This window comes from Hippocampus bargibanti, linkage group LG02 (assembly GCF_051943395.1).
Source record: "Hippocampus bargibanti isolate YZ-2025 linkage group LG02, ASM5194339v1, whole genome shotgun sequence".
In the NCBI taxonomy this organism is placed as follows: Eukaryota; Metazoa; Chordata; class Actinopteri; order Syngnathiformes; family Syngnathidae; genus Hippocampus; species Hippocampus bargibanti.
This window is the reverse complement of record NC_142735.1, coordinates 21,410,001-21,437,399: the sequence shown is the minus strand read 5'-3', so window position 1 is coordinate 21,437,399 and position 27,399 is coordinate 21,410,001. Positions and strand designations below refer to the sequence as shown.

The following is a 27,399-nucleotide window of genomic DNA, read 5'->3' as shown; positions in this document are numbered from 1 at the left end:
TTACCGTGTTACAAGCAGTCACGTTAGTGTCATGTTTCAGAAGCTAACTCTGGTTTTCCCGAATCGTTAGTCGACCAAGACGCATAATCAAGGCAAGAAACACATGTGGTCAAATCAAATTTCATTCTATTGCCTCATAACATTAAAACGCTTATGACACAAACATTAGATGAAGTCAACTCTACAATCGTACAGCAGTAATGTCAAATGTTATGAACAAATGACCCCCTGTCCCCATGCATGATAAACACGTGGTTTAAAGTTTAGTTAAAGATGACCTATTGGTCAAATAATGTGCTGTGAACTTTGACCTAAAGGAGCTTTAATTAATTTATTAATATACTTATCAATATTTTTTCTAAGTGGTGGAGAAAAAAAGCATAACATGTCTTTAAAGGGACTTGTTTAGCTTTCTGAAAGAGCTGTGAAATAAATACAATCTAAAATGGCTTTCCATTACTGTACAGCGCACGAGCCTCCGGGCAGGAAGTCCTGCACGTACACGGCCACGGCCTTGGTCAGGTAAGTCATGCTTCCAAAGCGCCCGCTAGGGGCGCTGTCGTACAACAGCTTGCACACTCCAGTGGTCAGGTCGCGTTCCAGCATGTGCTCCTCTGCCCCCAGGTCTCTCTGGAGGGAGGAGAGCAAAAGCTGAGCGAGGCTTTAGGGTTAACAATGTCATCCAGGGTGAGCGAGGACGCGGGTGTCCCCACCTGATCTTTGCAGAACATGTCGTTGGCGAGCTGGACGATCTTCTCGGCGTGGACGATGGAGCCGATGGTGGGGATGTCCACGTCAGCCAGCATGGTGAGCACCAAGATGGCCTCCACCAACAGCTGGCGGTATTCTGGTTGTGGGACGCGGTTTAGCACCGTTTCCACGTGGAGCGCAAACTTGATCTCGCCGGGGGTCATCTGGAGATTGTCCACATTTGAAATCCCAAAAACAGTGACTTGATCGTTGTTGTGATTTTCCTAGCGTTTGTGCCAGGTGAGGATGAAGGATTTTCTTTGCCTCCATTTTTGCTTTTCAAACAGGTATAGTTTCTCTCATAAATTGCACGGCGCAAATTGTCCCCAAAAAAATTGTGAAATCACCAGAAATTTGGATAATAATGTCACTTTTTCTTTAGGTCTGTGTAAGCTCTCAGTCGTACAGGAGTGTTCCATCGATGAAAAGGTTTCTTCAGCCGTCACCTGTACTTCTTTGAAGGTGTGTGACGTTTTGCTTCTTATCCAAGATGCTTCGTCAGCGAACTAAAGTCTTACTGGTAGTTTCGGCCCTATATATATCCCTACTGTCCAGACGTGGCAGTGCCAGACACTGTTATGATAGGTCCCTGCTCTCAGGTTGGGGGGAGCAGAGGACTACTCCCTGCAGCTCCACTGATTGTTCCTATTGTCCTGACTAACGACTGGCCTGATTGCCCCACTTCCTCCGGTATCACCTCATCAGCATTACTAATCCTATGTTGCCTAAGCCTATTGTACGAACGATCCAAATTGAACCTCACCCCACCATATCGGTTTAGTGAAGGATTTAGCTGTTTTATGAAAATCACTTCTTTTACTCCCCTTTCAAACCATCCATGTTCTTTTGCTAAGATTTTGACCTCATTGTCGTCAAATGAGTGGTTGCTAGCTTTTAGGTGCATATGTACTGCCGATTGAGGCCCACTAGTATTATCCCTGCTTCTTCTTCTTCTTCTTCTTCTTTTCCTTTCGGCTTTTGTTTAGTCTCCCCAATGTACTGCTCTTTACAATTTTCATTCTTACAATGTATGGAATAAACTACATTACTTTGTTTTTCATTTGGCAGCCTATCTTTTGGATGCAATAATTTTTGCCTTAGTGTTTATCGGTTTGAAATAAGTAGGAATTTTGTGTTGCCAAAGGACTCTGTAGTTTTTCAGAAACTCCTGCAATTTAAGGTACTGCTACTCCTCTCCTTTTTGTATATTCAGAATTTTTGGTTTCATTCCCTATTCTTTCTTTCTGACATTTTTTAAATGGCCACTGAGGGTAGCCACAGTTTGTGAGTGCTCTCCTGATATGTTTTGACTGGAACAATCAGTGGAGCCGCAGGGAGTAGTCCTCTGCTACCCCCAACCTGAGAGCAAGGACCTATCATAGCAGTGTCTGGCACCGCCATGTCTGGACAGTAGGGATATATATATATATATATATATATATATATACGCCCGATACTACCAGTAAGACTTTAGTTCGCTGAAGAAGCAACTTTTTCTTTCGATAAATCAATATGTATTATTCTTATTCTTTAGATCAATCAATATGTATGTATTTCTCCAGAAACACAGAGCAGCCATTTGAACCAAAGTAGCTGAAGTCCACTACTGACATCCCGATTTCAGATTTTCAAGTACAGCAAATGCAAGAAAACACGTCACGCAAAAGATGTTTGGATGCACACGTCGGAATTTGAAAGAATCCCACAGATATGGACGCACTCACCTCTCTGGTGGTAGAAGATGGGAGGACGTAGCCTTCGATGGACAGACCGTGACACTGAAAGACATGGGGACACTTTCAAGGCATCCAATGCATAAATTCAAGTCCTGGGTAAGTCTTAAAGGACAACCGACACCATTTATTTGTTTCTTAACTGACATCAGAAAAACGTTTTATAGCATCTAAAATACCCAAAACACGCAGGCTGATATTTTAGTCAAATGCAAAACACCAATAAAATTGAGTTAAAGTGTCCCAAAACTACTTCCAAATGACCCTGGAAATTGCGAGTTTCAGAAGGTCCCGCCCGCTTGTTCGTGACGTCACGCCAGGATGCCTTCACCTTGCTCTAGACTCAAAACAATGGCTTCAGATTCGGAGAACATGCTTTCTTGTTACTCATCCAGTTATTGGATTGGATTGGATTAGATTGGATATGCCTTTATTAGTCTCACAGTGGAGAAATTTACATTTCACAGCAGCAAAGTGATAGTGAAGTGAATGAATGATTCAAATAGTTCTGAAGAGGAAAGCGTAAATGTTTGTAATTGATTAAAGAAGTACTTGCGTATCAATTCGAGCCATCAGGACTCCAATGTAGCGTCCCAGAAAATGCACAAGATGGTGCCCAAGCTCCGTTGGAAATGGGCTGATTTGTCTGCTGGGAATTTGTGTCAGCGAATATCAAATAGTTGTCTTGGTGCAACACACAACAATTCACCATTGCGTTATTTATGTGTTTTCCTTCTAATTTCGCCATCAACACGGATCAACACGTTTTCAGACCAAACAAATTGCCCAAAATGCATTGAGTGTCTCGGTCAGGGGCGTTCCAGACGTGATGTTACGTCAGGCATCGTCATCAACTCAAAAACAATACTTCCTGAATATTCAGTGCGAGTCTTGTATGTATGTAAAATATAGCTATATGCCGTGGAATCTTTGTAAAATACGCTCAGTAGAAGTCATTTGAAGTGATTTTACAAATTATGGACACAACTTGTCCGGAGGCGTCGGTTGTCCTTTAAAGGACAACCGACATCACTTTTTAGTTACCTAACTGACATCAGAAAAACGTTTTATAGCATCTAAAATACCCAAAACACACAGCATGATATTTTTAGTCAAATGCAAAACACCAATAAAAATGACTTAAAGTGTCTAAAAAGTAGTGGAAGTCTGGAAGTGGCCAGTTTCAGAAGGTCCCACCCCCATCTTCGTGGCGTCACGGCAAGACGTCTTGCCTTGCTCGAGAATCAAAACAATGGTTTCAGATTCGGAAAAGATGCTTTCTTGTTACTCATCCAGTTATGAATATGATTCAAATAGTTCTGAAGAGGAAGGCATACATGTTTGCAATCGATTAAATAATTTATTCCGTGTCATTTTGAGGGGGGGAATGTAGCACCGAAAAGAGGCAGAAGAGGGCGACAAAGCTCCGTGGAAACGGGCTGATTAATTCCTTACAATTTTTGTCAGTGAATATCAAATAGGTCGGTGCCACACACAAGGATTTACCATCGCGTTATTTATGTGTTTTCCTTCTAATTTCGCCATCAACACGAAGTTTTCAGACCAAACAAAGTTGAAAAATGCATTGAGGTGATGCAAGGTATGTCCTTTCTCGGTTAGGGGCGTTCCTTCAGTGACGTAGGGTGAGGACTCGTCACCAACTCAAAAACAAGACTTCCGGAATATTTAGTGCGAGTCTTAAAACGTAAAATATAGCAATATGGGGTAGAATCTTTGTAAAATACGCTCAGTAGAAGTCATTTTACAAATTATGGACACAACTTGTCCGGAGATGTCAGTTGTCCTTTAAGTCTTAACTGTAAAGTTTCAAGCAAATTACAATGACGCCAAATATCGAATTCGAAGTCACGCGCCACAATTATGTTGTCAGTGAACCCTACTCACTTTCTGCAGAATCTTCCAGACTTTCTGGTAGAATCCAACGGGGACGCGGTTGAGCGATCCATCGAGGCGCCTCCTGCGCAGCCACTGCCCGTGTCTTGTATCCTTGGCGACTGCGGCCCTCTCCGGAATATCAAGCGACTCGATGGAGGGAAGTCGATACCGCTGAAGCAGCAGGAAAGCAAGCAAGCGAGCAAGAAAGCCAAGGAAGAAAAAAAAAACGCCTCTTGAGCGTCGACGCTCACAAAGTTTTCCGTAGCAACATGAGGCTCACGACAAGACATTTTTTTTACCCCTGAATCGATGTTGCTGATGTCCAGTGAGTGAGACCGAAGGCTCTGATGAAAAAAAAATGGAGGAAGCAGAGTAAAATCCACAAGGCCAAGAAGCAAACACACACACACACACACACACACACACAGACGGTTGAAAGTGACGAGCTGATCTTTGATTGAACACACCTGAACGCTTTTTTACATGCTTGCAAACATTTCCCAAAAAAACGAACACGCACATTTTTGGAACCATGCGGAGAATCCCCCCCCAAAAAATGACATTGGGACTTTCTCTGAAAAGGGAGCTCATTGCTTATCTCATTCACTGCCATTACCGAATTTATTCAGCAATTGAAAAGCGTGACGTGGAGCGCCATTCCCGAATTTGTTTGAGTTTTGTTTTTTTTCTTGCGGGGTGTCGATAAAGTGCTGGTCAGACCACTGGCAATGTTTTTTCCCTTCCTTGAGGGGGCAGCATTTGCCTTTTGTCTCTGTTCGCGCCTTGTTAAAGCTTCAGCTGTTGTTAAAGCGCTATATAAATCAATATGTACGTATTGTATTGTATTTTGTACAGCTGCCCCAATTTCAAGCTCAGATAACTCCACACCCATATAACTATAGAATTAACTATTTTGTTCTGATGAAAGAAGAGGGTCTGAGGTTTCTTACACTGCATTGAATGTTTATGTAGTTCTAAAATTCAATGTTCTGCAATTTGAGTGAAAATGACAAAAAATCTGTCACTGGAGTGGACACATTTTTGCATATTGTCTGCCAGTGAATGAGTTAAGCACGTCCTCGCCCAATGAGGCCAAAATGAGCTTTTGTCAATCAAAAAAATGTTCATGCCACCATCAATTTCTTCCAGCGTAACGGCGAGGAGAGCAAAACGTCGTGAAGGGTGAGCAAAAGAAAAATGGCAAAAGCGGCGGCAATGGCGGCTGCTGAGCGTTTTATCACCTTGTGAGCGGATGTCGCGATCTGCTCTGGCTGAGAGGGAGAAAACAGATTTATTTAGGGACTCAAATGTTACGGTTACGATGCCATATGGGTCAATGTCTTGGGACAATTCACCAATGGATCAATCAGGGGAATTGGGGAGGGGGGGCTTAAATTTGTTCAAGGATCTCGAAACTTTGTGCCGTTTTTTTTTTTGGATATGGAATGTGTCCCAATACTTTTGCCCACCAAGCATTCCCCGACTGGTCACCTTGACTGCGTCTGTCAAAGACACACGGCGGTCCGCCTGTAAAAATAAAAACAACAACAAATGACATGCTTCTCGCCAATCCTCGGTCTTCAGGAGGAAGTGAGAGGAAATGTGATCAGATTAATCGCACTGATTAATCGCTTGAATCGGCAACGCTTTAATCGATACAAGCGCAATCATTCACATGCTGGAAATCATTTGACAGATCCCGTTTGTCTGATGTCTCTGCCCATAGAAAGATGGTGAATTAGCACCCGAGAGGAACATCATCACCTGACCGGGCCCCCTCAGAGACTTGCGGTGTTCCAGCTGCAAAGGAGATAAGCGAGAGGGCTGAAAAGCTGAAGCTCAACTCCAGATGGGAGGACACAAGTGAGTTCATGTTCTGCGCACTGGTGGAGGTGGAAAGGTGGTGAGTCGGGAATTTCAGTGCGATTGTGAAAAGTATCGAATGTTTTGGAATGTTGGAAGTCATTCCAAACATTCTGCAAGAATCTATCTGTTGACTACCGTTGAGCATTCACATAACTATTTTGGACACAAGTTTGCCAAAGCAACAACCCCAGCCCCAAAGTCTATTTTAGCCTCAAGGAAGTGAATATATCACATAAGAAAACCAGACTGTCTATTTTCAAGATGCGAATCATGAAGAATCGCTTCACAATACAGCATTTTCCTGTGTATAAGGCGCACCCAAAGATGACCATGCGCCTTGAACGCCTCATGGGCTGAGAGTCGAATAACGAGGATGCTGCAAAAACACATATCTATTTATCTATCTACACATATAGCGACGTTCGGTAGATGTTCCTCTTAGCCAATGGGATGCCAGGAAGATGATCGGTAATAGCCAATAGCAGAGCAGGCTACAAGTATGTTGCGTTTAGGAAGCACGGAATTCCGATTACCAGCCCACAGTGTATTTTTACCTTTCGTAATTTATTTCGTTACAAGAGGCAATATTTTCCTGTTGTGACGTTTCGGAGCTTCACCATTTGATGAAGAAATGTTCATAAGTAGAGGTACCACTGTAATTAGTCTGTGAGTGGACGGCTAATGCAAGCGTAGATATGCTATACACCGATGCTGCGGTTTGCTTTCCTACCATCTTCATGTCACTCTTGAGCTTGCTTATTCCCGCCCTCTCGCTTTTGGTGACACCCACGTTGCCGAGGTGATGGATGGAGATGGCCGCACCGACGCCGCTGTCCAATTCTCTCACTGCTTGAGGGCAAAAAAAAAAACAACACAGGCGAGAGTGAGGCTGACCCGCCGGGTTGTACTTGATGTAGAAGTTGGCCGGCGGCGCGCTCACCGCTGCGCTCCACTCCAAATTCCTTCCCGCTCAGGATATGGTGCAGGAGGTTCTTCAGCTCCGAGGGGCTGAGACTCATTAGGCTTTCCGTGGCCTCCTCGCCTAAACGCAGTCATGGAAGGTCCCATAATGATGAATAATTGGGCCTTTTGCTGTGTTTTTTTTAATGTTGGTCCTTTTGTGTGCTACTATTAGAGTGAATATTTTATTTTTTTAGGTGGACTTTGGGGTAAAAAGGTTGACAGCAAGACAAAATGAAAAAAGGGGTACCGGAGCAGTTTAGTGACTGGGCCAATTCCGTGGCCATGACCTGGATGATGAGCCCAATCCGGAGACGAAACATCTCGCTGAACAAGTTGGGCTGTGTTCTGATGCTCATGGCCAGATACACCATGATCTCCTGAGGAGGGAAACGAGGTGGGTGGGTACCTAGGGGGGAGGGGTCTCTCTGTGAACTCACCTGGGTGAGAATAGCCACGCTGATGTTGTTGTCGCTGGCCTCGTCAATGATGGATGCCAGCTGGTCCAGGGGAATGGGGGCCGTGATGGTCTTCTCTCGGGGCTCCGGGGGCAGGCCCACGGTCAGGTGCTTCTGGTGGGCCAGCAAATCGGAGCAGGCCTGTGGGCAGGGGAGTTTGCATGTTCACCTGATTGCAGATTAATTTTAGCGACCGTTGGTTATTTACTCGGCAGTGCCAATGACCAACTATGTTGAAGCTAGTTGAAGAGTTTCAGTCTAAAATAAGACACCATATAGCTGCCAGTGTTTGTGGGGATTTGTACCGAGTCCAGCTCCTCCACCTTCTTCCTCAGCATGCCGGAGATCAGCCTAATGATCCTCCAGTGCTTCAGCTCGCCGGCCTTCTCGTACAAGTCGCCGAGTAGCGACCGCACAGTCGGGCCTTTGCCGTGCAGGCCGGTATCCCAGTCCATTCCCCTGCGTCAATTACAAGCAGTCGATGATAAAGTGATATTAACACACGAGGACTGAACCTTTTCGTAAATTACAATACCGGATTCTGGTTTTGGGAAGCCATTTTAAACTAAAAAAGAAGTACCATTTAAATCGTTATTAAAGAGAAGTTTGGTTGTGCTGAACCGAGAAGTAGCTAGAGAATCTCTGCCAGACGTGCAAAAATGTGTCCACTCCAGTGCCAGGGTTTTTGACATTGTCACTTGAATTCCAGGACCCACAGAATATTGAGTTTTAAGACTACATACATATTCAATTCAGCGTAATAAACCTGAGACTCTCTTCTTTCATCAGAAAAAAAGAGTTAATTCTTAAGTTATATGGGTCTGGAGTTATCTGAGCTTGAAATGGGGTGGTTGTACAAAATACAATACAATACAATACAATACATATTGACTTACATAGCGCTTGAACAACAGCTGAAGCTGGAATAAAGCGCTAACATGGTCAAAGAGCAAATGTTGCCTCCTCATGGAAGGGAAAGAACATTGCCAGAGGTCTGACCAGCACTTTATCGGCAACCCCCCAAGCAAAAACAAAACCTGAACAAATTCGTGAATGGCGCTCCACGTCATAATTTCAACTCCCAAATAAATTCGGGAATGGCAGTGAATGAGTTAAAATTCGTCGATCTTTTGAAACATGGTAAAATTAGTCGAACCATATCAGTTTTAGTATTTTATATATATATATATATATATATATATATATATATATATGTCATGTTGTGGGTCGCCGAAAAATGGATGGCGGGCCACGAATGGCCCCCGGGCGGGAGGTTGACCACGAAAATGGTGCTTGTGGTGATTGTTATTCACTCATTTTTATGCACTGTTTGTGTTCAAACAGTTTATAACTACAGTAATATCAAAGCTAGCTGTAAGATTATCAATGGGATTTTTCATTGTGTTGGCATTAAGCTAACGGCCCTTAATAAAACCAAATTAAACGGTTTGGTGAAAAGTGGCAGTTTTTATTTCTTAAAGGCGGCCGGTAACTGGGAAATCTGATGAGCTGCCATATTTCTAAAGCAAAGCGGCACAGTTTGATGATCTCACTTGTCCATGAAGAGGATATAAAGGATATCGGCTTGGTCTTGCAGACTTTGCGTGTCCTTCAGGAGGTGCGCCAGAGCGTCGTAATCCACGGCTCCGGTGGCATCGCGCGGCACGCCGCTCTCAGGTGTCACCATCACTTCTGGCACCTGAAACATCACACGGTTTCCAGACGTTTGTGGTGCGAAGGCGTTCATTCGACAAGAGAAAGGATCTCGGATCAGGTAAGGGAAATTGGATTTCTGATATTAACTCACTCACTGCCATTCCCATATTTATTTGGGAATTGAAACGCATTATGTGGAGCGCCATTCCTGAATTTGTTCGGGTTTTGGATTTTCTTGCGGGTGGGTGCCTATAAAGCGCTGGTCAGTCCAATGTTTTTCCCTCCCACAAGTGGATAGCATTTGCCTTTTGTACAGTCGCCCTCATTTCAAGCTCAGATAACTCCAGACCCATATAATTTAGGAATTACAGTAAAGTCTCGTTATATCGATTTTCAAGGGAGTCCGAAAAAATATCGATATAACCGGGACTATCGATATATCCGACCCTGTTTGCATGTAATTTTCTCCGTGCGTGCATAGAAATAGTATCGATATAACCGGGACTATCGATATATCCGATATCGATATAACGAGACTTTATTGTAACTCTTTTTTTTCTGAAGAAAGTTTCTGACGCTGCATTGAATGTTTATGTAGTTTTCAAACTCAATATTCTGTGGGTCCTGAAATTTGAGTGAAAATGACAAAAACCCTGACACAGGAGTGGACACATTTTTGCACATCATCTGACAGTGAATGAGTTAATGTAGTGGGTGGAGGTCAAGACTCACCCGATTGTCTGGAAGTATGGATGAATCCGGTAGGTTCAGGTTGAGCGATGGTTGATGCGAGCGGAACAGCTTATTGGGCAGGTACATGTTAACTTCTAGAAAGGGAAGGAGGAATGATGGTTTTCCTCTAAATCGGTCCAGGTGACAAGTTCCGCTCGCTGCCCCCACCTTGTACGTTGAGCCCCTGGGCCCTGTTCATCAGGCTCACCATCTCTTTGGTTTTTGTGGCGGCCGCCTTGAACTTGCCTATGCCTCCTACCTGCGCTTTGGGCTTTTTGTCAGCCGCGTGGGCCAAGAGGTGGTCCAGGTATTGAGCCAGGTCATCTGCTTCTGTGGGAGGGAGAAGGTGTGGAGATTGGATTAGCCTTTATAGTCTCGCATTGGAGGAATGTACATTTCACAGCAGCAAAGTGATGAAAGTAAGAGTGAAGGAAAGGAAGAAGTGGAAAAACTAAATACAGGAGCTGCTGTAAAGGCAGCCACTCTCGCGGCACCATCTTGAAGTCAAAACAAAAATAAATAAATAAATAATGTGACACAGCACAAAATACATAGACTGTCATTCAATCATTTTATGCAGTTCGGAATGGTGAAATACGCACGTCTGCGCCAAGCTAAATGTTGAAAGCAAACACGAAGCTGAAGCATCCATTGACGAAAAGAGATTGTCTCACATCTCCTGCCCCACGTAAATCCGCTTCAATTCCAAGCCGCAACAGATGTAGCTTATCTTTTTTTTATATCTCAAATTTATATCACCTATCACCATAAAGTGTTAAAACTGAAGCAGCGACATGTGGGTGACAAACAAGCATTCACGCTCACATTCTCACATTCATAACTCGAGATGATTTTTCTATGAAGCAAACGTGCATGTTTTTCGGACTAAGGGAGACGGGGGGACAAAACCTATGCAAGCCACTTCACACAGAAAGTCTGCGGACCGGATTCCAATCTGGAACCTTAAATTTGTTAAGGATACGTGCAAAAACGCTAGCCAAGGGTTTCTCAAACTTTTTGGATGAAAGGAGAAGACCCCACCCAGTGAATGAGATGGAATTAAAAAAAAATCATTTACAACAAAAAAAGAGGACTAATGGTTGTCTATGTTGCTGACAACACCTTCCATTTTCAAATGATTCGTTTGTTACAAATATTGTCACGCAGACTTGAGTTTGAGGACCCCTGGACGAGCCCATCGCGTAAACAAAACAATGCAAAAGCCTTTTGTGTTTGATGCCATGAAGAGTAAGTCATCTTGAGGCGGAGAGAGGTCATGGGTTCAGGGTACCGTTTGAGATGATCTATTTGGAATGATGGGGAAAAAAAGGACTGAAAGAAGAAGGGAGTGGGGGATCGGGTTGAAGGACGAGGAGACAATCCGTCACCCATTCGTCCTCTGTCTCCTCTGCCGTTTGCTTACCGTCGTCACAGCTCAACTCATGCACGTATCCCTCGCCGTCAGCGTCAGCAAACTCGTCCTCGGCACGGATACCCATGCTGCCTGAGGCCTTACCATCCAAAAAGCTGAGGTGAGCGAAACAGGAAGTGGTCAAGAATTCCGACAGCTTTCCCGTCTGGATCCTGAAGAGGGAGCGAGAGGAAAATTTAATCTAAAAGCGGTGGACATGGACTCAGCATGGTAGTCGCTTGACCTTGCTCCACCGTAGTAGCCATCCTGTAGTTTCTTCAAGGTGGCAAGCACAGCAGGATCCAGGTTACTGTGGTCTTCGGCTGGAAGGCATTGAAGGATTGACCATAGAACCGCGTGGTGTGTGTGAAAAAAAAAAAAATAAAATAAATGTAATGACGTCCCCGTGCGCTCACTCAGCATCGTCAGCGAGATGGGGAAGGTGACGGTGGGTCTTCCTGTCATCCTCCATCTGGATGACAAGTAGGAAATTTCTGTCCTGAGCATCTCCACGATCATTTTGTTGTCCAGGGCTAGGTAGAATTGCTGGTGGTCTAGAAACTGTGGATCGAAGTTATGTTGTTATTGTTCAACCCTTTGCAGCAGCTTCCCTCTTGATTTTACGCAGCATAATGTAAACTCACACTTTATTTCGGAGAGGAAAAAAAGTCGTCGGATGATCATGCTTTTTTTTAAAAGCCATTTACCACAATAAAGTAAATTTCCAAACTGCACTCACCCACTCACCTGAGGAGTGAATGAGAAAATGGTGTTCCTGATGATATAGAATTTAGAGGTTCCCAGCTCTCCGATCCTTCTGTAGGGCCGTCCCGTCAAACCCAGTCTCGGATTCCGACCTGAAGCACAGCCCGGAGTTGAGACACTAACCGATAACTTTGTCACTCTGTGGATTTTTCCATAGGCGTACCGAGTCGGGCGTAGATGTGGCTGAGCACTCTGGATGGCTGCACGTGGATGGGATGGATGTCGGCCACCGTCTCCACCTTGATGCCGTGCTTCAGCAGCAGCTGTTTAATCTCCTCCGTCTCGGCCAGGACTGACACTGGAAGGAAAGGAGATTCACGTTAGAAACTGTCACAACGCAAGGCTTGAGTTTTCGGTCTTATTTGGGCTGCAATTCTTTTGCAGACCACCAGAGGGAGCCCACACATACTATTACTACCACTGACTAGATAATGTAGGGAAAGAGATGCCCATTTCATGGTAAGATCAGAGCTTTGTCATCAAATGGTGAGTATAGTTTTGCTTTTTTGAATGTTGTTGTGCCGATGACCATTTTGTGTTTGGGAGCCTTTCACTGAGCATCTTCATCTTTATTAAGTTCATAGAGTTCCTCGTTCTGTAGCCAAAAGGGGACATAAGCCAGTGTCTTCTTGTGCCAGTCAAACTGTCAACTCAAGAGTCGTAGTGAGATCCATCCAAATACGGTCTTCTTCTTCTTTTCCTTTGGGCTTTTCCCTTCAAGGGGTCGCCACAGCGAATCAGTGTCCTCCATCTTCAGTGGTTTGATTCGCATGTTTGTTTTGGCCAAGCTTTTACGTCGGATGGTACGTTATTTTATCTGGCCACTAATACAGTACAACTGAACTCTTATTTGGGATGCAATTCTTTCTCAGACCACAAGGAGGAGCCCGCCTCGCGAACACATTTTTAAAACCACTGGCGACAGTGTAAAAAACGATTGACTGAAGCATCGAGCCGCCAATATGGAGTAAAATATTTTAACTGGCAAATACATTTGAACGTACTTCAGAGTGTGTTTGAATCAACTGTATGGACCGTAATTACTTGACTCCACATTGGCAGCCCCACACTTCAGTACAGACTCACACACACACACTCGCGTCACCACATAAATGCAGTAATATGCCTTTGTTGGTAAGAAGGCTGTTATGATGACCCCCGCCCCCCAAATATTCTGTTCTGGTTCCATCTAAGCGCTGACCTTGAACCACCACATCAGGCTTTGGGATGGTAGAGAAGCGACGATTCAGGGGGTCGATCTCTCCGGGAGCAAGAAAACCCTGCAGGCCAGGGGAGGCATGGGGGCACGTTAATCATGATCAGAATGTTTTATTTGGAGGGGGGTGGGGGGTGATACTGACCTCAGATAAAAGCTTTCCCAGAATGTAAAGAGACTGTCCCCACTTGAGGGGGCACTTCCCCATGGGAATCCTTTCCACTGTGTGAGGATTGACGTATTCCTCCTCCACCTGTTTGCCAACAAACGGAGAATGAAAAAAACAAAAAGGTAGACTGGAGTTTATCCTGCGTGAGAAAAAAGGTTGACTTCAACCTTGTCTGGCGGCACGCTGTAGAGCTCGGGCAGCAGTCGTATTCCGTCCTTTTGCTTGATTAAGATGCCCTCGAGAGCGTCCTGGTACTCCTGTACCTGCATGAGGAGATACGCAGAATATTATCATTATTATTTGTATTTTTTTTATTATTTATTTTTTTTGCAGTGGGAGTCAATACCAAGGGATTATTTAGAGAATAGTGTCAAGGCCCGGGGGCCAAATCTGGCCCATCACATCCTTTTATTCGGTCCATGAAAGCAAATTAACCATGTCAAGTGCCATGTTCTTGCTAAAGTCTGAACCAAAATTTCAAATTGTCCAATGTAAACTACTGTAAGTCATTATTTTTTACTTCAACTTTGAAAACTAGTTATTCTTTCATTTGCTGTGTGTTCTGTATGTGATATGTGGGGGGGATTAAACATTCTAATGGCTTCCCCAAATTCATAACAGACCCCAAGAGGAAACCGCAACTACAATGTGGCCCTCGGCAAAAAATGACTTTGACACCCTTGATTTAGAAGGGGGAAAAAAATGAAAGGATGCCGTTGCTGATTGTGAAATATGAGTTGCACTAAGCGAACAATGCTCAAAGTGAGTGAAATCCACTTACGTCGAGATATTTGTAATGTGTTCCTGAAGCGAAATGACGTTATACCTGCTCAGGACTGTTGATAAAAATTCCATCCAGGATGAGATATGTCCAGAAGAGAGGCCACTCGCACTCGATGTTCTCAAACAACTTGAGCTCAGCTGACTCGTAATACAAACGGTTGGGATCCTGAGGTCGTGGGGTTTAAAAAAAAAAACACAACAATCAGACACGTCGATTCCATTTGATTCCCTTCTCCTCTTGGCTTAGTGTCGTGGACCTCTTTGGGAGTTTTGTGTCCATCTCGGAGGAACCTGCAGCAGCCGTAGCGACCCTGAATGCACACACGCAGTTTGTTTTGTTTTGTTTGTTTGTTTGTTTGTTTGTTTGTTTTGTGAGTACCTGCAGCTTGGAGATGATCTCCTCCTTGGTGACGTTGACAATATTCATGTCCTCCACGGCAAAGGCGGGATAGGAGATGATGGCCAGGACCCCGGAATCCACCTCTTTGGAGATGGACGCTCTGGGAAGCATGGAGGTGAGGATGGACTAACGAAGAGAAGAACCAAGAATGTAGTTTTACAGTCTCCCCTATCAGGTCATTGCCTGATAGGTAATTACCTGAAAAACAAATTGTTCAAAAATCTGAAATGGAAAAAGTTAAATGTAACTACGTATATGAAGTGTACGTCACAAATGTCCGATTAGATTGAATAAAAAGGTCTCAGTGACTTAACATTATACACAAATTGAATGTTACGATTCTGTAATTCTATTGCATGCCACCAGAGAGAGCTACCTGGCAATGTTGGATGTCATCAGCAAGGGCGTGGACCACCGATCCGGGTCCACCTTTGGCTCCAAAGAGATTGAGATCATCCAGAGCCTCTAGAGCTGCCTGGAATTTGATGGAATTCATAAAGTGTGTTTATGATCCCGGGCCGAAAAATTATCATAGGCACAAACCGAAATTTACTTTGGCCTTTGTGTGGTGATGACAGTCAAGAGCTCCACATTTTGTGCATGGAGAGTTGTGTTTTTCTACAGCACAGGTGTCAAAGTCAAGGCCCGCGGGCCAAATCTAGCCCATTACATCATTTAATTGGGCCCGCGAAAGCAAATTAAGCATGTCAAGTGCCACAATGCTTGCCAAAATTTCAAATTGTCCCATGTAAACCACAATAAGTCATTATTTTTCACGTTAAATTTGAAAACTAGTTATTCATTCATGTGTATGTAATATGTGGAGGGGATTAAACATTCTAATGGCTTTCCCAAATTCATAACGGCCCCTGAGAGGAAACCGTGAAGAAAATGATGATGCAAAAAATGAGATTGACACCCATTGTTCTACAGACTTTTTAATTTTTTGAAAAATAATTGTGATGTGACTGCGGCGCTTTTAATTCCTCATGGATGGGAAACGTGCAACTCGCCACTATGTTTTCGCGATAATTACATTCCGCTGTGAAGCCTGATTCCCCACATCTTAATTTAGCCAGTGTGCGTGTGTGTGTCTGTTTGTGTGTGTTATTTCAGAGTGCCATTCTTGGAAGACTCGGGAGAACCTGATCCCTCCCCGATTGCCACAAGGCGACAAACTTTGCTCACGATGTGGCTCCACATCATTCTTGCAAGGTCAGTGCAATCTTACAACCATTCGTACGTAGAATTTGGACCAAGATGACTTAGCCAGGTCATTTCATAGCCAGTTTTTTCCCCTTCAATGAGAGCCTGCTGACCGATCACGATGGGACGTCCTAATTTACTCTCTCACATAGAGGTCGTTTAAAAATCGTCGAAAAGGTCACAGGAGCGACCGGACACCTCCAGGCGTGCTGGCTGGCGCTTCTCGATGACCTACCTTGGCCATGCCGATGGAGCTGGCGTTGATCTCAGTAATGCCTTGGTTGGTTTTATCCCCTCTTTCCCACATCCCATAATCCTGTGAACAGCCATTGAGGGACTCGGTGAGGCACTTGAATGGTCGTGGATTTAAACAAAAAAAAAAAGAAATAAAAACGTCACTCACTGCCACTTTGTAAGCCGCCTCGATGTAGAACATGAGATTCTGCACTATATCCACTTCATCCTGGGTGTAGACAATATGAAGACCTGACACGAAAAGAAGATACATATGTAATTATTTATAAGGTTCACGTGAACAAGGTAAATGTACCGGGGTCCAAAAAATGCAATTGCAAACGTGCTCTCTTATTTTATTTCTTTACTGTAATGCACAAAATGCCAATTTGAACACTTTCAGGGACAGCAGTGGCAACAGTGGATGGCTTATCATGTTGTCAGCAGTGGTGGGTCATCAGGACCTGCAAGGCTTTCTCTGCAGGCCTAAAAATATCAGAATCACAGACTAATGTGAATTATATCTTGTCCGTGAATTTTTATGAAATAATTCAAAATTGTCTTTCAGCTTCCTTTCATGCAACTCGCCACTATGTTTTCGTGATAATTACATTCCGCCGTGAAGCCTGATTCCCCACGTCTTAATTTAGCCACTGCGCATATGTGTGTGAGTGTGTTTGTGTGTGTGTTGTGCTCCTTCCAGGTGTGTTTTCATATTTAAGCATTTAAACAATGACGTTTCAGGCATCATTTGTTACCAGGGTCAGAAAATCGACCTGTACGCCTTCACAATCAGTTCTGCAGACCCTGGAGCATAAAAATCAATGTGGATTACACTGTTCTTTAACCAATCAGAGTTCAAGTGAGCAGCGCAAGGCCTGCCGAAAGGCACTGGAAACATCAGGTTTCGCAAACTAGGATTGGCCAATCATGTCTAGCCACATGATTGGCTAGTCACTAGCCAATCATAGTATCACTGGCTGCTAGTGAAGAGCATACTGGCCAGAGCTAGCACACTGTATCTATAACAAGTTGCAGAAGCAAATATATAGTTGTGTTGTTTTAATAGCAGTTTTGTCAACCCACAATGGCTGAATGGGAAGAATAAATTTATTTGGTTGCAGATACACGTATACAGATAAAGCCATTTTCAAGACGGACTTTTCAAGAATAGATTGACATCATTAAGGTTGGACACCTCCGAAGCTAGCAAAAATAGCAAATAATATTGCAATTTTATGAGGTTTTCATGAATCCACAGGCTCATAGTTGAACTTTTTAATTGCATTGTTTCCTGGCCAACGGCACCCTCTAGTGGACATGTTGTAATATCACACCACACTCGCAGTTAATAGATTCAGACATAGCACTACTGAAGGCTTAGGTGTGACATGCACGGCCCGCCACTGGTTATCAGGTTACAAGGTGCATCAACCATTGAATACCTTTGGCAAACAATGTAACCTAAATGAAATGTTTTTTTTTTAAATAAGATGTATGCTTCACTCAATTAATTTCGATTCTTGATTTCAAGGGAACTAATTTGCATTATTAAGTTTCATCAAGATGGCCGGAATGAGCGCTTGTACCGGATGCCGTCATCTGAGCCAGGAAGAGCAGAAAGAGCGAAGTGGCATCCACCTGCAGGTGGCCCCACTGATGGTCACCGACCACGGCGGCGCAAGTCCCGGTGTTGTACTTCGCGTGGAGCGAGTCAGTCGTGCTGCGGCTGTATTTGAACTTCTCAACTTTGTCCAGCTGCGAGTAAGGAAAGTTTTTCAAAACCAGACCGGAAAAGAAAATGCGTCAGACATGCTCATAGTGGTGCTGCCTGGATGTGGGTGTCGACACATACCTGACGCATAATGCATTGCAGGACTCCTCTCATCAGCTTCACCACACTCTGTGGAGACGTACGGACGGACGGATGGACAGACAGAGGGACATGGTCAGCATGCACAAGAAGAGGTGGAATCAATTCTCACATTCACATTAGTGGAAGAACAGATGAAAAAGACTGGTAAAAGCACTAATTCAACTACTGTACAATAATATAATATAAATAGTTGACCAAGTTAAAAAAAAAAACTGACTTAAATGGCTTTTGTCAGGCCACTTGGATCTTCAGGCACCAGGGTACAAAAAAAACTGAAAAATGAATGAAGCACAGCAAGCAAGAAATATGTACTTTCTTATTTCCACCCACCTGTTCCAGTTCGTAGGCCTTCGCCTTGTCTTCATCCCGATCGGCGTTTTTCCTGTAAGCCAGGCTGAGTGCCCATACAGACACAATGCTGTAAACGTTGTCTCGGACCCAAGCGTCAGGCTGTTCGCTGCTTCCAGGCAGAAGGCCCGTGACGGGGTTCTGTGGAGAATCCAGGACTGATTTAGTCGCTCTTCAGCCGCCAAACAAAGCACATTACAATCGCTACAACAGAGATTTTTTTTTTACATTAATTTTACATTTCTACACACACAAATTCAAATCTTTTTCATCCATCCTATCGATTTACAGATCTTAATTCTCTTTTGTTTGTGTCATATGAAGAGTAATACGTTAACTGGGTGTGACAAACAGCATTTCAGAGAGCATATTATTCGAAAACTGTTTGAATGACAGTGAAAACAGTGACCAAGAAATATTTTGTAATTTGGTTAAGTCTGTTTTAGTAAATTAGAATGTATTCACTTTATGTGAAAGGAACTGGCATATTTTATTGCATGCCAGCATATTTTTCACCCCTTCGGGAATTATAATCACTAACATGTGTAAGCAAAAATCTGCTCTTTAGTAAGCCAGAGTGTCCAGTGAAAGAAAGCTTGCTTGGCAACTCCTTCAGCATATTGAAGAACACTGGCTGCAAGCCTGACAGTTTCTCAGCAAGTGCAAATCCTTTGAGCGTTCAAGTGTTTTTTTCCGCATAGCTTCAACATTTTCGTGGACCATCTTGGCCAAACGTTTGGATTTATAACACCTGTCGGTGCAGGTTGGTGGTTATGTGTGAAGAAGGTGCAAAGTGTCATTTAGGTCAATATTCGCAACACGAAAAGAATTGCGCAACCGCATTTCTACTTCCCTTTTGTGTCGGCAATGTAATGAGGGGAGCCGTGGTTGTTATTGAAGTTTATTACTGCGATACTACACTATTTGAAACACTCACTTGGTACTGCAGGATGGTTTGCTGCACGATCCGGGCATAGTTGTCCAGTTTTACGCCCGAGTTGCTCCTGCTCCTCATGACGTCAAGCTTTGTGGGACACTCGTGAACACTTGAAAAGCTTATTAACTGACCCACACAAAAGTCATTGGTTCTCTTGGTGCTCAGAAAACGAGCAAGAAAAGTCGGGCAACTTTGAACCAACAGCAAGCCATTGGGGAGACTGTAGTAAGCTAACGGTCGGAAGCCATGAATAAGCGGATATGGAGTGTGTACTTTCAAAGTAAATGTATTCTAATAAGCGTCTCGTGTTACATTCAAATTAAAAACACCACGACTGACGTTTTTATTTTACATTGGTGGTACTAGATATGTACTCTACATAAATGGCGAGTGTATGTAACGCATATTGGGAAAATGTATCTTCTTCTTCTTTTCCTTTCGGCTTTTCCCTTCAAGGGGTCGCCACAGCGAATCAGTAACCTCCATCTTCAGAGGTATGATACGCATGTTTGTCATTCGCTGCCAAGCGTATGTTTACAGCGTTTGCGCCCTCTACTGATACAAGGCTGAAACTGGGGGAAATGACCGCCTGAGCTTTTTTATGGCAAGATGAACAAAATACAGCGATAAATGAACAAATGATACATCATGATCATCAATGTAAATTGCATGAACATTATTTTTGTTGTGGGAAGGGGTATTTTCAGACAGGAATAAAAGACTACAAAAAAATCCCAGCCTGTCATCGCCCAATCGAGTCCTTCTTTTTTGAAACGTCCCACTAGGAACATAGCTTTGAAACGATATTCACTTGCGCTCTCTGTTTATTGACTCTTTAAAAATCAAATATTCCCGTGAAATACTCACGCTGATAAAACTATTACAATCCTATTCCTTATTGAAATATTTTGTCTCAAGAAAATACAAAACAAAACAACGTTGTCGAGGTTGTCGGAGGAACGTGTACAGTGTAACACCAGAAGCGAGCCCGGCTTTCCGTTCGGTTGGCATTGTTTTTGTTTTGATATTTACCCTTCCCCTCAGTCTTTTCTTCACCTTTTATCTACTCAGCATGAGTTGTGAAGGAGGGGATGATGATTCTAGCTCCACCAAACTTAAGGCCGCATATATTTTTAGCCAGGAATACATTGAAACTTGCGATTCTCTATCCAAAGTGCCGAACCGGGTAAGATTGATTCAATATCCTCCTTTCATTGTGAAATTTTTGGTGATGCAGGTTGATAATAATTTTGTCTATCTTGTAGGCGAGTATGGTCCACTCGTTAATAGAAGCCTATGGACTTCTAAATCAAATGAGGTCAGTGACATGAAGAGAGTTAAAAAAGTGTCATCTGGCAAACTTCCCTTTTGTTCTTTCTGCAGTGTTGTGAAACCGCAGGTGGCCACCATCGAGGAAATGGCCCAATTCCACTCAGATTTTTACCTGGAGCATCTTCATAAAATAAGCCAGGACGGGGACAGCGATGACCCGCACTCGGTTGACTACGGCCTGGGTGAGAGTCGGCATTATAGCATACATGCAGTATGTCCTGTCACAGTAATATATGTGTCTTTTTATTCTTTACGATCATGCCTTCATTAGCTCAGAGCTGCCCATAATCTGTCGCTTGTCGTCTCCTTTCTCCAGCGCCTTTGGTTAATGTTCATACAATGTATCTGCGTTGTATCCACTTTCTCAACACGATCCATTCACTCTATTGCAGGTTACGACTGTCCGATTGTGGAGGGCATATTTGAGTACGCAGCAGCCGTAGCGGGCGGTACGATCACAGCCGCCAAGTGCCTGCTGGACCAGAAGTGTCATGTGGCCATCAACTGGGCTGGCGGCTGGCACCATGCCAAGAAGTAAGCGGCGCTTTTCCGAGACTCGATGTGACCACTCACCGCTCAGCCGCTTCCCTCTTCGTCCTCCAGGGACCAAGCGTCGGGCTTCTGCTATGTCAACGATGCAGTTCTGGGAATCCTTAAGCTAAAGGAGAAGTACGACCGAGTTCTTTATGTGGACGTGGACCTGCATCATGGTGATGGTACGTGCGACTTTAGCGAAAGTTGGATCCATTTGCTCTATCTCTACTTTTCTCCTCGCAGGTGTGGAGGAAGCCTTCAACTTCACTTCCAAAGTGATGACGGTGTCTTTCCATAAGTTCTCTCCTGGCTTTTTCCCAGGTCATTTCCTGATGGCTGTTGTAAATAATATTCAGCTCTTAGGTGACATTTCTTTAATATCTGTGCACTTCTTGTGCACGTGCATGTTTGTGTGTGTGTGTAGGAACGGGTGATGTCACCAATATTGGCTTGTGCAAAGGCCGCTGGTACACAGTAAACGTCCCCTTGGAAGACGGCATTCAAGACGACAGATTTTACCAAATTTTTACCAGGCAAGTCTCCGCCATCCGAAAGACACCAAGGATACAATGTTTTTTCAATGCCATGGAACTATGTTGAAGTGGAGCTTCATTAAGTCAATCCATAATCTTCTTTCATATTAAAAAAAATGCTTCAGCACTAACTTTCCTCTCTGCCGCAGCGTCATGCCAGATGTACGGACTCATTTCAACCCGGACGCTGTGGTGATGCAGCTGGGCGCCGACACCATGGCGGGCGACCCTATGTGCTCGTTTAACATGACACCGCTGGGCGTGGCCAAGTGTCTGCGGCATGTGCTGCAGTGGCGCCTGCCGACGCTGCTGCTTGGAGGAGGTGCGTGTCGTGTTACTCTTCATGGGCGAGATCCTTCTTTGCAGGACTTCAAAGTTTTGTCACAAACAAATTGAATAACCTGAACAAAAAAAAGATTGGATCTGCGCTGTATGTGGAAACGCCACATATGATTGGATTGGTGAACTTTTCGACTGTCATTCAATTGAACTGAGATGTGTGTGAGTATGACGAGTAAAGGTCATTGTCCATCTCTACTAGGGGGTTACAACCTGGCCAACACGGCCCGCTGCTGGACACACCTGACAGCAGTGCTTCTGGGTCAGGACCTCACCTCGGAAATACCAGACCACGAGGTAAAATGTCAGGTAGCCTAAACATTCGGAACAAGTGGGAAAAGGTCAAATACAATACAATACATATTGATTTGTATAGCGCTTTCACAACTATCATATACAAGAAATAAAGCAGTCACAAATCTAGTAGAAAGCACCAAAGAATAAAACTAAGATCAAGTCTGAATCATGTTGTGTCAAATGGCAAAGAGTACAAGTGAGTTTTGAGACAGGTTTTAAAGATGGGCAGCGAGAGGGCTTGCCGAACCCTTATAATAATCCATCCATCCATTTTCCGTACCGCTTATTCCTCATTCGGGTCGCGGGGGGTGCTGGGGCCTATCTCAGATGTATTCGGGCACGAGGCGGGGGACACCCTGAATTGGTTGCCAGCCAATCGCAGGGCACACAAGGACAAACAAGTCACTCTCACACCTATGGACAATTTGGAGTGGTCAAATCTGCCTGCCATGCATGTTTTTGGAGTGTGGGAGGAGGCCGGGTCCAGGGAGAGCATGCAGACTCCACACAGGGAGGCCGGACCGGGACGCGAACCGGCGACCTCTGCACTGTGAAGCCGGTGTGCTAACCACCAATAATAATAATAATAATAATCATGTGAGACCTCAATTTACGAACTTAATTGGTTCCCAGACAGAGTGTGTAAGGCGAAAAGTGTGTATCTAAAAAAAAAAAATCCCATAGGAAACCATTAAAATGGGAATAATCCGTTCCCGGGTTTCCATAAAATATAGTTTTTAACTAAATAAGCCTTTAAACTACACACAACATACCTTATTCTATGTATAATAAATGTGAATTCCTTGTGTGTTCTACATACTTGGCAATAAAGATGATTCTGATTCTGATTCTGATATTGTATTGTAATGAAAGAAATACACTGCATTGTATAATAAACTCACAAAGAGAGGCACATTACATGAGGACTGTAATTAAAGAAATAAACTGCTGTAAAATAAAGTTTTATTTACCTTTTTGATGGTCGTTGGTGGCTTATGGAAAGACAGTCACCTTCCATAAGGACTGTTGGTAACTTAACCTCTGGTGTGGCTTCTCTTTGCTTCTTTGGAGACTCCTCATCCTTTTTGCTGATTAAAAACCTCTTAATTAACACCTGTTGCTTTGGTGACTTGTAAGGTGTTACGAGGCTGAGGCATCACATTATCGTTCATCATGTTGATGATTGTCATAGCCAGTCTTTTCTGGATGGAACTGTTCGGTAAAAGCCTGCACATCATTCCACTTTGCCAACATTGCCTTCTCCTCCTTGCCCTCAGATGTTCTCGAACCATCCGTTACTGGCTTTAAAATCCTCAATAAGAGGCGAACTTCCAGGTTGGCGCATGGCGATATCGGCGTGAATTAGCCGTGCTTTCTCGCATAAAATAGCTTTACTCACGCTGTCGCCGGATAGCTGCTTTTCGTGAATCCAAATTAACAGAAGTTTTTCAACTTCTTTGATTGCCCGAGACCGTCACTTTGAGAGTACGGAAACACCTTTTGCAACAGACGCACCTTTGATGGCTTTTCTGTTCCGGAGAATGGGAGCAATGATTGACTTAGCATAGCTGTGCCCGGCCACTAAATCACACAAACGCACACCTCATTCGTGTTTTTCAATTATCTCCTTCTTCTCAGCGACGGTGATTTTATTTTGTGTCTTCTTGGGCTGAACACGAGCCTGTGGTGGGGTCGTTTTTGGTCCCATCATAGTAAAATTATCAGCAAAAAGCTTAAGTAGGCGATCGACGTGTGCATTCAATGAGAGGGGGTGTGCAAAGTAGCGCCGGCTGAAGCGCTATTTGGTCGTGTGCTTCCGCCGAAGATCACTCCGTCAGCCGTGGTGGGTGTGTATTATGAAAATAGTACTTATTATAAGGTTTAATTTTCATAAATTTGACGTTTTTAAGACGAAAAGTTTGTAAGATAAGGTGTTTGTAAGTTGAGGTCTCACTGTAATAATAATAATAATAATAATAACACATTTCATTTATAAGTGCCTTTCGAAACTCTCAAGGTCACTTTACCGTCACAGTATCAGTTTTTATGTGGGTGAGCAGTGGCAGCCACACACGCCAGCGTTCACTCAACCCGGAATAACTCAGATAGAAAGCGAGCCAGCGCGCTAATAGATAGATAGATAGCCATATAGCTAATAGCTAGTCAGCTAGATAGCTATCCTTATGAAATGAAAATATATTTTCCAATACATCACTGTAATATATTATAATATATTGTAATATATTGTGTTTGACGCAAGTTCCCCATATATTTGAGATTTTAAATTTGTTTATTATATATTGTCAATACATACTGTATGTGGCTGCCACTGCTCAGCCACAGGAAAACTTATCCTGTGACTGCCAAGTGACCTTGAGAGTTTTGAAAGGCGCTTATAAATGAAATGGATTATTATTGTACAATATATTATATATTGTTCACTATATATTGTAATATATTGCAAAACATACAAATGATTGCCGCTGTTCATATATTGCAATTATATTCTCCAATAACTTTTAATATATGCATTTATATAGTACAAAATATATGTAATTGTGTATTTATAAATCACTACAATCATATATTACAATTTATATGACACAATATACTAGTGACTTATGTAAAAATATATGACGAGTATATGATACAATGTATTTTTATATGTGTAATAAAATAAATTAGATGGAACAACAAACATGGACTGGAATTGTCCCACATGGAAGTCTTTTTTTATTCTATTTTCAATTTTCTACTTTCAACCCAACGTCTTCCTGTTCCAAATCAGCGCTTATGGTCTTTTTGATAGTTTTTTACAGAGTACGGCCCCGATTATTCGCTAGAGATCAGTCCGAGTTGCCGACCCGACCGCAACGACGCCAAGCACCTTGACCAGGTCGTCGCCACCATAAAACGTATGTAAGCGCACACGCGCTGAACCATTAATTTGTAATTTTTTGTATTTATTTTTAGTGCCAGTTACCCACGATGAATGTCACCGGTGGATTAAATATGAGTTGATTGGTCATGCCTGTAGAGTGTGATGCTGCTTTTTTTTTAGCTGACTTTGAAGTTATACAATGACAATGAAAAGTATGGGTACTCAAATCTAATTTTAATACAATAAAATCCACCTTTAAAATTGTGTTAACTCATATTTTGACTGTTTTTGTGCTTTCTATTTGTAAATAATTTATTGTTTTATTGTTTGTCGTTGACTTAATTATTTTTGCTCCTTGCACTTTGTAAACAGAGGTGGTTGTTTTAAAATCCTTTACAAATGGCGATGAGTTGATCCGAAATATCAAATTTTGTCTGTATCACTCATCACTTTCATTGTATAATATTTTTATGGCATTTTTGGTTCATGCTCACTGAATAATAACGTCCATTATTTTATATGTTGATTTTGTTGATGTTTTGGTGATTCTAGATGACATCTCTTTCGCCTCTTTTTGTTTCCCAGGCAATCTGAAGAATGTGGTTTAGGAGGCGTCCACATGCTACAAAGGAGACGTCCGTCAGCCTTGCAAGATCCAGAAATATTTTAATGAACGTTTGGCGGACTATTACCAGAGGAAGCACTTGATGAAGTTTTGTGCTTGTTGAACAATGTTTTTATGTTTGGATGTGTTTCCAGATAGGAGTTGGTACACAGTTCCCTCACTAAATCCGTCAGGAGTTGTAAAGGATGAATTTAAGATGACCTGGAAGTTTTATTCTCAAGGTGGGAAAAAAGTCACATTTTAAGAAATTTGGACCACTACTTTTAAATAAGCAATATCTTAATTTGGCATTTGTGTCTTTGAAAACTTTTAAAGCTGATTTGGAACATGTGTAGTGTGTCTCTTCTACTTTGTATTTCAGCCAATTCTAAAGGCACCAAAGGGGAACCGAGAACATTTATTGTATTATTAATCATACACAATTCATACACAAACAATAAACATCACTCGTTGTACTAAGTTCATCCTGTCTACTTGATATCTAATATTAAGCAGCTATTTGAACACCTACACTGTCTGTAAGTAAGGAATCTGCTTAATAATAAACATCACTGCTGTGATCAACGTTTAAAAAAGTGACTGTACATGATTTACACAACATTCCAAACAATAAGATGGTTACAGAATATCAACTCCGGGCCACTATATCTCACCAAAATAAACCAGTATTGTTGCTTTTGGTTAAAAAAAAAACTAAAGCAATGTGCCAACATAGTTTAGAGTGCTTGACAAAAAATGAAGTGCAGGGAAAAAAAATCACTTGTATGTTTGTAGTGGATGAAATTATATAGTCGCCAAAATAAAAGCAACAGAAATGTATCTAAAATGGGTATTAAAAAAAACGAGATCATACGAACGCTTTGTGGATATAACTGCTCTTCATCAATAAAGCAAAAAATAATTCATATTTAAAAATATATACATTACAGTCTATCGAGTTGAGCGTTTTGAAAGGCACTTATAAATGAAATGTATTATTATTATTATGATTATTATTATTATTACATTGCAGTGACGTGCAGTCAGTGGAGGCAGGTGAGGCAGTGCCTCACCTGTCATCATGGAAATATCAAATGAAAAAATAAATTAAACAGTTAGATGTATTTAGTGATTTGTACTTTAAAGTTCTTGTCCATTTAACTTCACCGTTTTAGGATTTTTTTCAAAATCGCTGAATTTTCACATTTACCGTTCAAATACTAAGTAGAGACGAGCGGGACGTCATTGATGACGCCAGTGCCTCACCAGCCATGAACCTCACCCCACGTCACTGTTACATTGTATGTAGAGGAGTCAACGCTACAAACAAGGGCAAATAGGTCAGTCAGGACATTAGAAGCAATCAGTGGAGCCGCAGGGAGTCCTCTGCTCCCCCCAACCTGAGAGCATGGACCTATCATAGCAGAGTCCGGCACCGCCATGTCTGGACAGTAGGGATATACAGTAAAGTCTCGTTATATCG

At 42.8% G+C, this 27,399-nt stretch overlaps 2 protein-coding genes and 2 long non-coding RNA genes across 18 annotated transcripts; 3 read left to right on the top strand and 1 right to left on the bottom strand.

Moving 5' to 3' along the window:
* Nucleotides 1-109: 109 nt before the first annotated feature.
* On the bottom strand, nucleotides 110-20,017 carry phka1a (phosphorylase kinase, alpha 1a (muscle)). 14 transcript variants are annotated; one of them, XM_088990039.1, is made up of 34 exons: nucleotides 19,397-20,009; nucleotides 18,442-18,600; nucleotides 18,091-18,138; nucleotides 17,825-17,993; nucleotides 16,405-16,487; nucleotides 16,237-16,317; nucleotides 15,172-15,270; nucleotides 14,775-14,921; nucleotides 14,653-14,706; nucleotides 14,439-14,561; nucleotides 13,780-13,875; nucleotides 13,589-13,696; nucleotides 13,429-13,507; nucleotides 12,391-12,525; nucleotides 12,210-12,319; nucleotides 11,879-12,023; nucleotides 11,707-11,785; nucleotides 11,475-11,635; nucleotides 10,220-10,381; nucleotides 10,052-10,146; nucleotides 9,217-9,362; nucleotides 7,969-8,122; nucleotides 7,646-7,804; nucleotides 7,456-7,585; nucleotides 7,186-7,287; nucleotides 6,976-7,094; nucleotides 6,144-6,179; nucleotides 5,871-5,906; nucleotides 5,621-5,650; nucleotides 4,679-4,723; nucleotides 4,389-4,550; nucleotides 2,475-2,528; nucleotides 714-914; nucleotides 110-630 (listed from the first exon to the last, which is right to left on the bottom strand). In XM_088990039.1, the coding sequence occupies exons 1-34, from the start codon at nucleotides 19,472-19,474 to the stop codon at nucleotides 457-459; spliced, it is 3,759 nt and encodes a 1,252-aa protein (XP_088846165.1). In that variant the 5' UTR covers nucleotides 19,475-20,009; the 3' UTR covers nucleotides 110-456. The 14 variants fall into 14 exon arrangements, with proteins under 14 accessions (XP_088846165.1, XP_088846166.1, XP_088846167.1 ...); XM_088990040.1 differs by having other exon boundaries at nucleotides 6,976-7,091; nucleotides 19,397-20,008; XM_088990041.1 differs by lacking the exon at nucleotides 6,144-6,179.
* LOC148901922 (uncharacterized) lies at nucleotides 908-6,968 on the top strand. The gene is made up of 3 exons (XR_016114206.1): nucleotides 908-1,037; nucleotides 1,133-1,212; nucleotides 6,106-6,968. It is a non-coding gene; the product is annotated as an uncharacterized LOC148901922 (long non-coding RNA).
* Nucleotides 14,774-18,429, top strand: LOC148901921 (uncharacterized). Its single transcript, XR_016114205.1, has 4 exons — nucleotides 14,774-14,910; nucleotides 15,912-16,010; nucleotides 17,792-17,999; nucleotides 18,112-18,429. It is a non-coding gene; the product is annotated as an uncharacterized LOC148901921 (long non-coding RNA).
* Nucleotides 20,018-20,357: 340 nt separating the features above from the next.
* On the top strand, nucleotides 20,358-26,401 carry hdac8 (histone deacetylase 8). 2 transcript variants are annotated; one of them, XR_016114203.1, is made up of 11 exons: nucleotides 20,358-20,582; nucleotides 20,662-20,714; nucleotides 20,780-20,910; nucleotides 21,121-21,262; nucleotides 21,332-21,444; nucleotides 21,506-21,583; nucleotides 21,687-21,795; nucleotides 21,945-22,117; nucleotides 22,337-22,431; nucleotides 25,251-25,346; nucleotides 25,898-26,401. XR_016114203.1 is itself a non-coding variant. In XM_088990034.1 (11 exons), the coding sequence occupies exons 1-11, from the start codon at nucleotides 20,469-20,471 to the stop codon at nucleotides 25,918-25,920; spliced, it is 1,137 nt and encodes a 378-aa protein (XP_088846160.1). In that variant the 5' UTR covers nucleotides 20,358-20,468; the 3' UTR covers nucleotides 25,921-26,401. The 2 variants fall into 2 exon arrangements, 1 of the variants encoding a protein (XP_088846160.1); XM_088990034.1 differs by having other exon boundaries at nucleotides 25,241-25,346.
* The last annotated feature ends 998 nt before the right edge of the window (nucleotides 26,402-27,399 follow it).

What these genes read in the sequence shown, in the direction of transcription:
- phka1a (XM_088990039.1), bottom strand. Translation starts at nt 19,474, where the DNA reads ATGAGGAGCAGGAGCAACTCGGGCGTAAAACTGGACAACTATGCCCGG. An exon ending in TTATCAACAGTCCTGAGCAG is followed by an intron (nt 13,876 to 14,438) that starts GTATAACGTCAT and finishes CTCCTCATGCAG; the next exon opens with GTACAGGAGTACCAGGACGC. An exon ending in CTTTGACAGACGCAGTCAAG is followed by an intron (nt 5,651 to 5,870) that starts GTGACCAGTCGG and finishes TCTCCCTCTCAG; the next exon opens with CCAGAGCAGATCGCGACATC.
- hdac8 (XM_088990034.1), top strand. Translation starts at nt 20,469, where the DNA reads ATGAGTTGTGAAGGAGGGGATGATGATTCTAGCTCCACCAAACTTAAG. An exon ending in GGACTTCTAAATCAAATGAG is followed by an intron (nt 20,715 to 20,779) that starts GTCAGTGACATG and finishes TTCTTTCTGCAG; the next exon opens with TGTTGTGAAACCGCAGGTGG. An exon ending in GACGCTGCTGCTTGGAGGAG is followed by an intron (nt 22,118 to 22,336) that starts GTGCGTGTCGTG and finishes CATCTCTACTAG; the next exon opens with GGGGTTACAACCTGGCCAAC.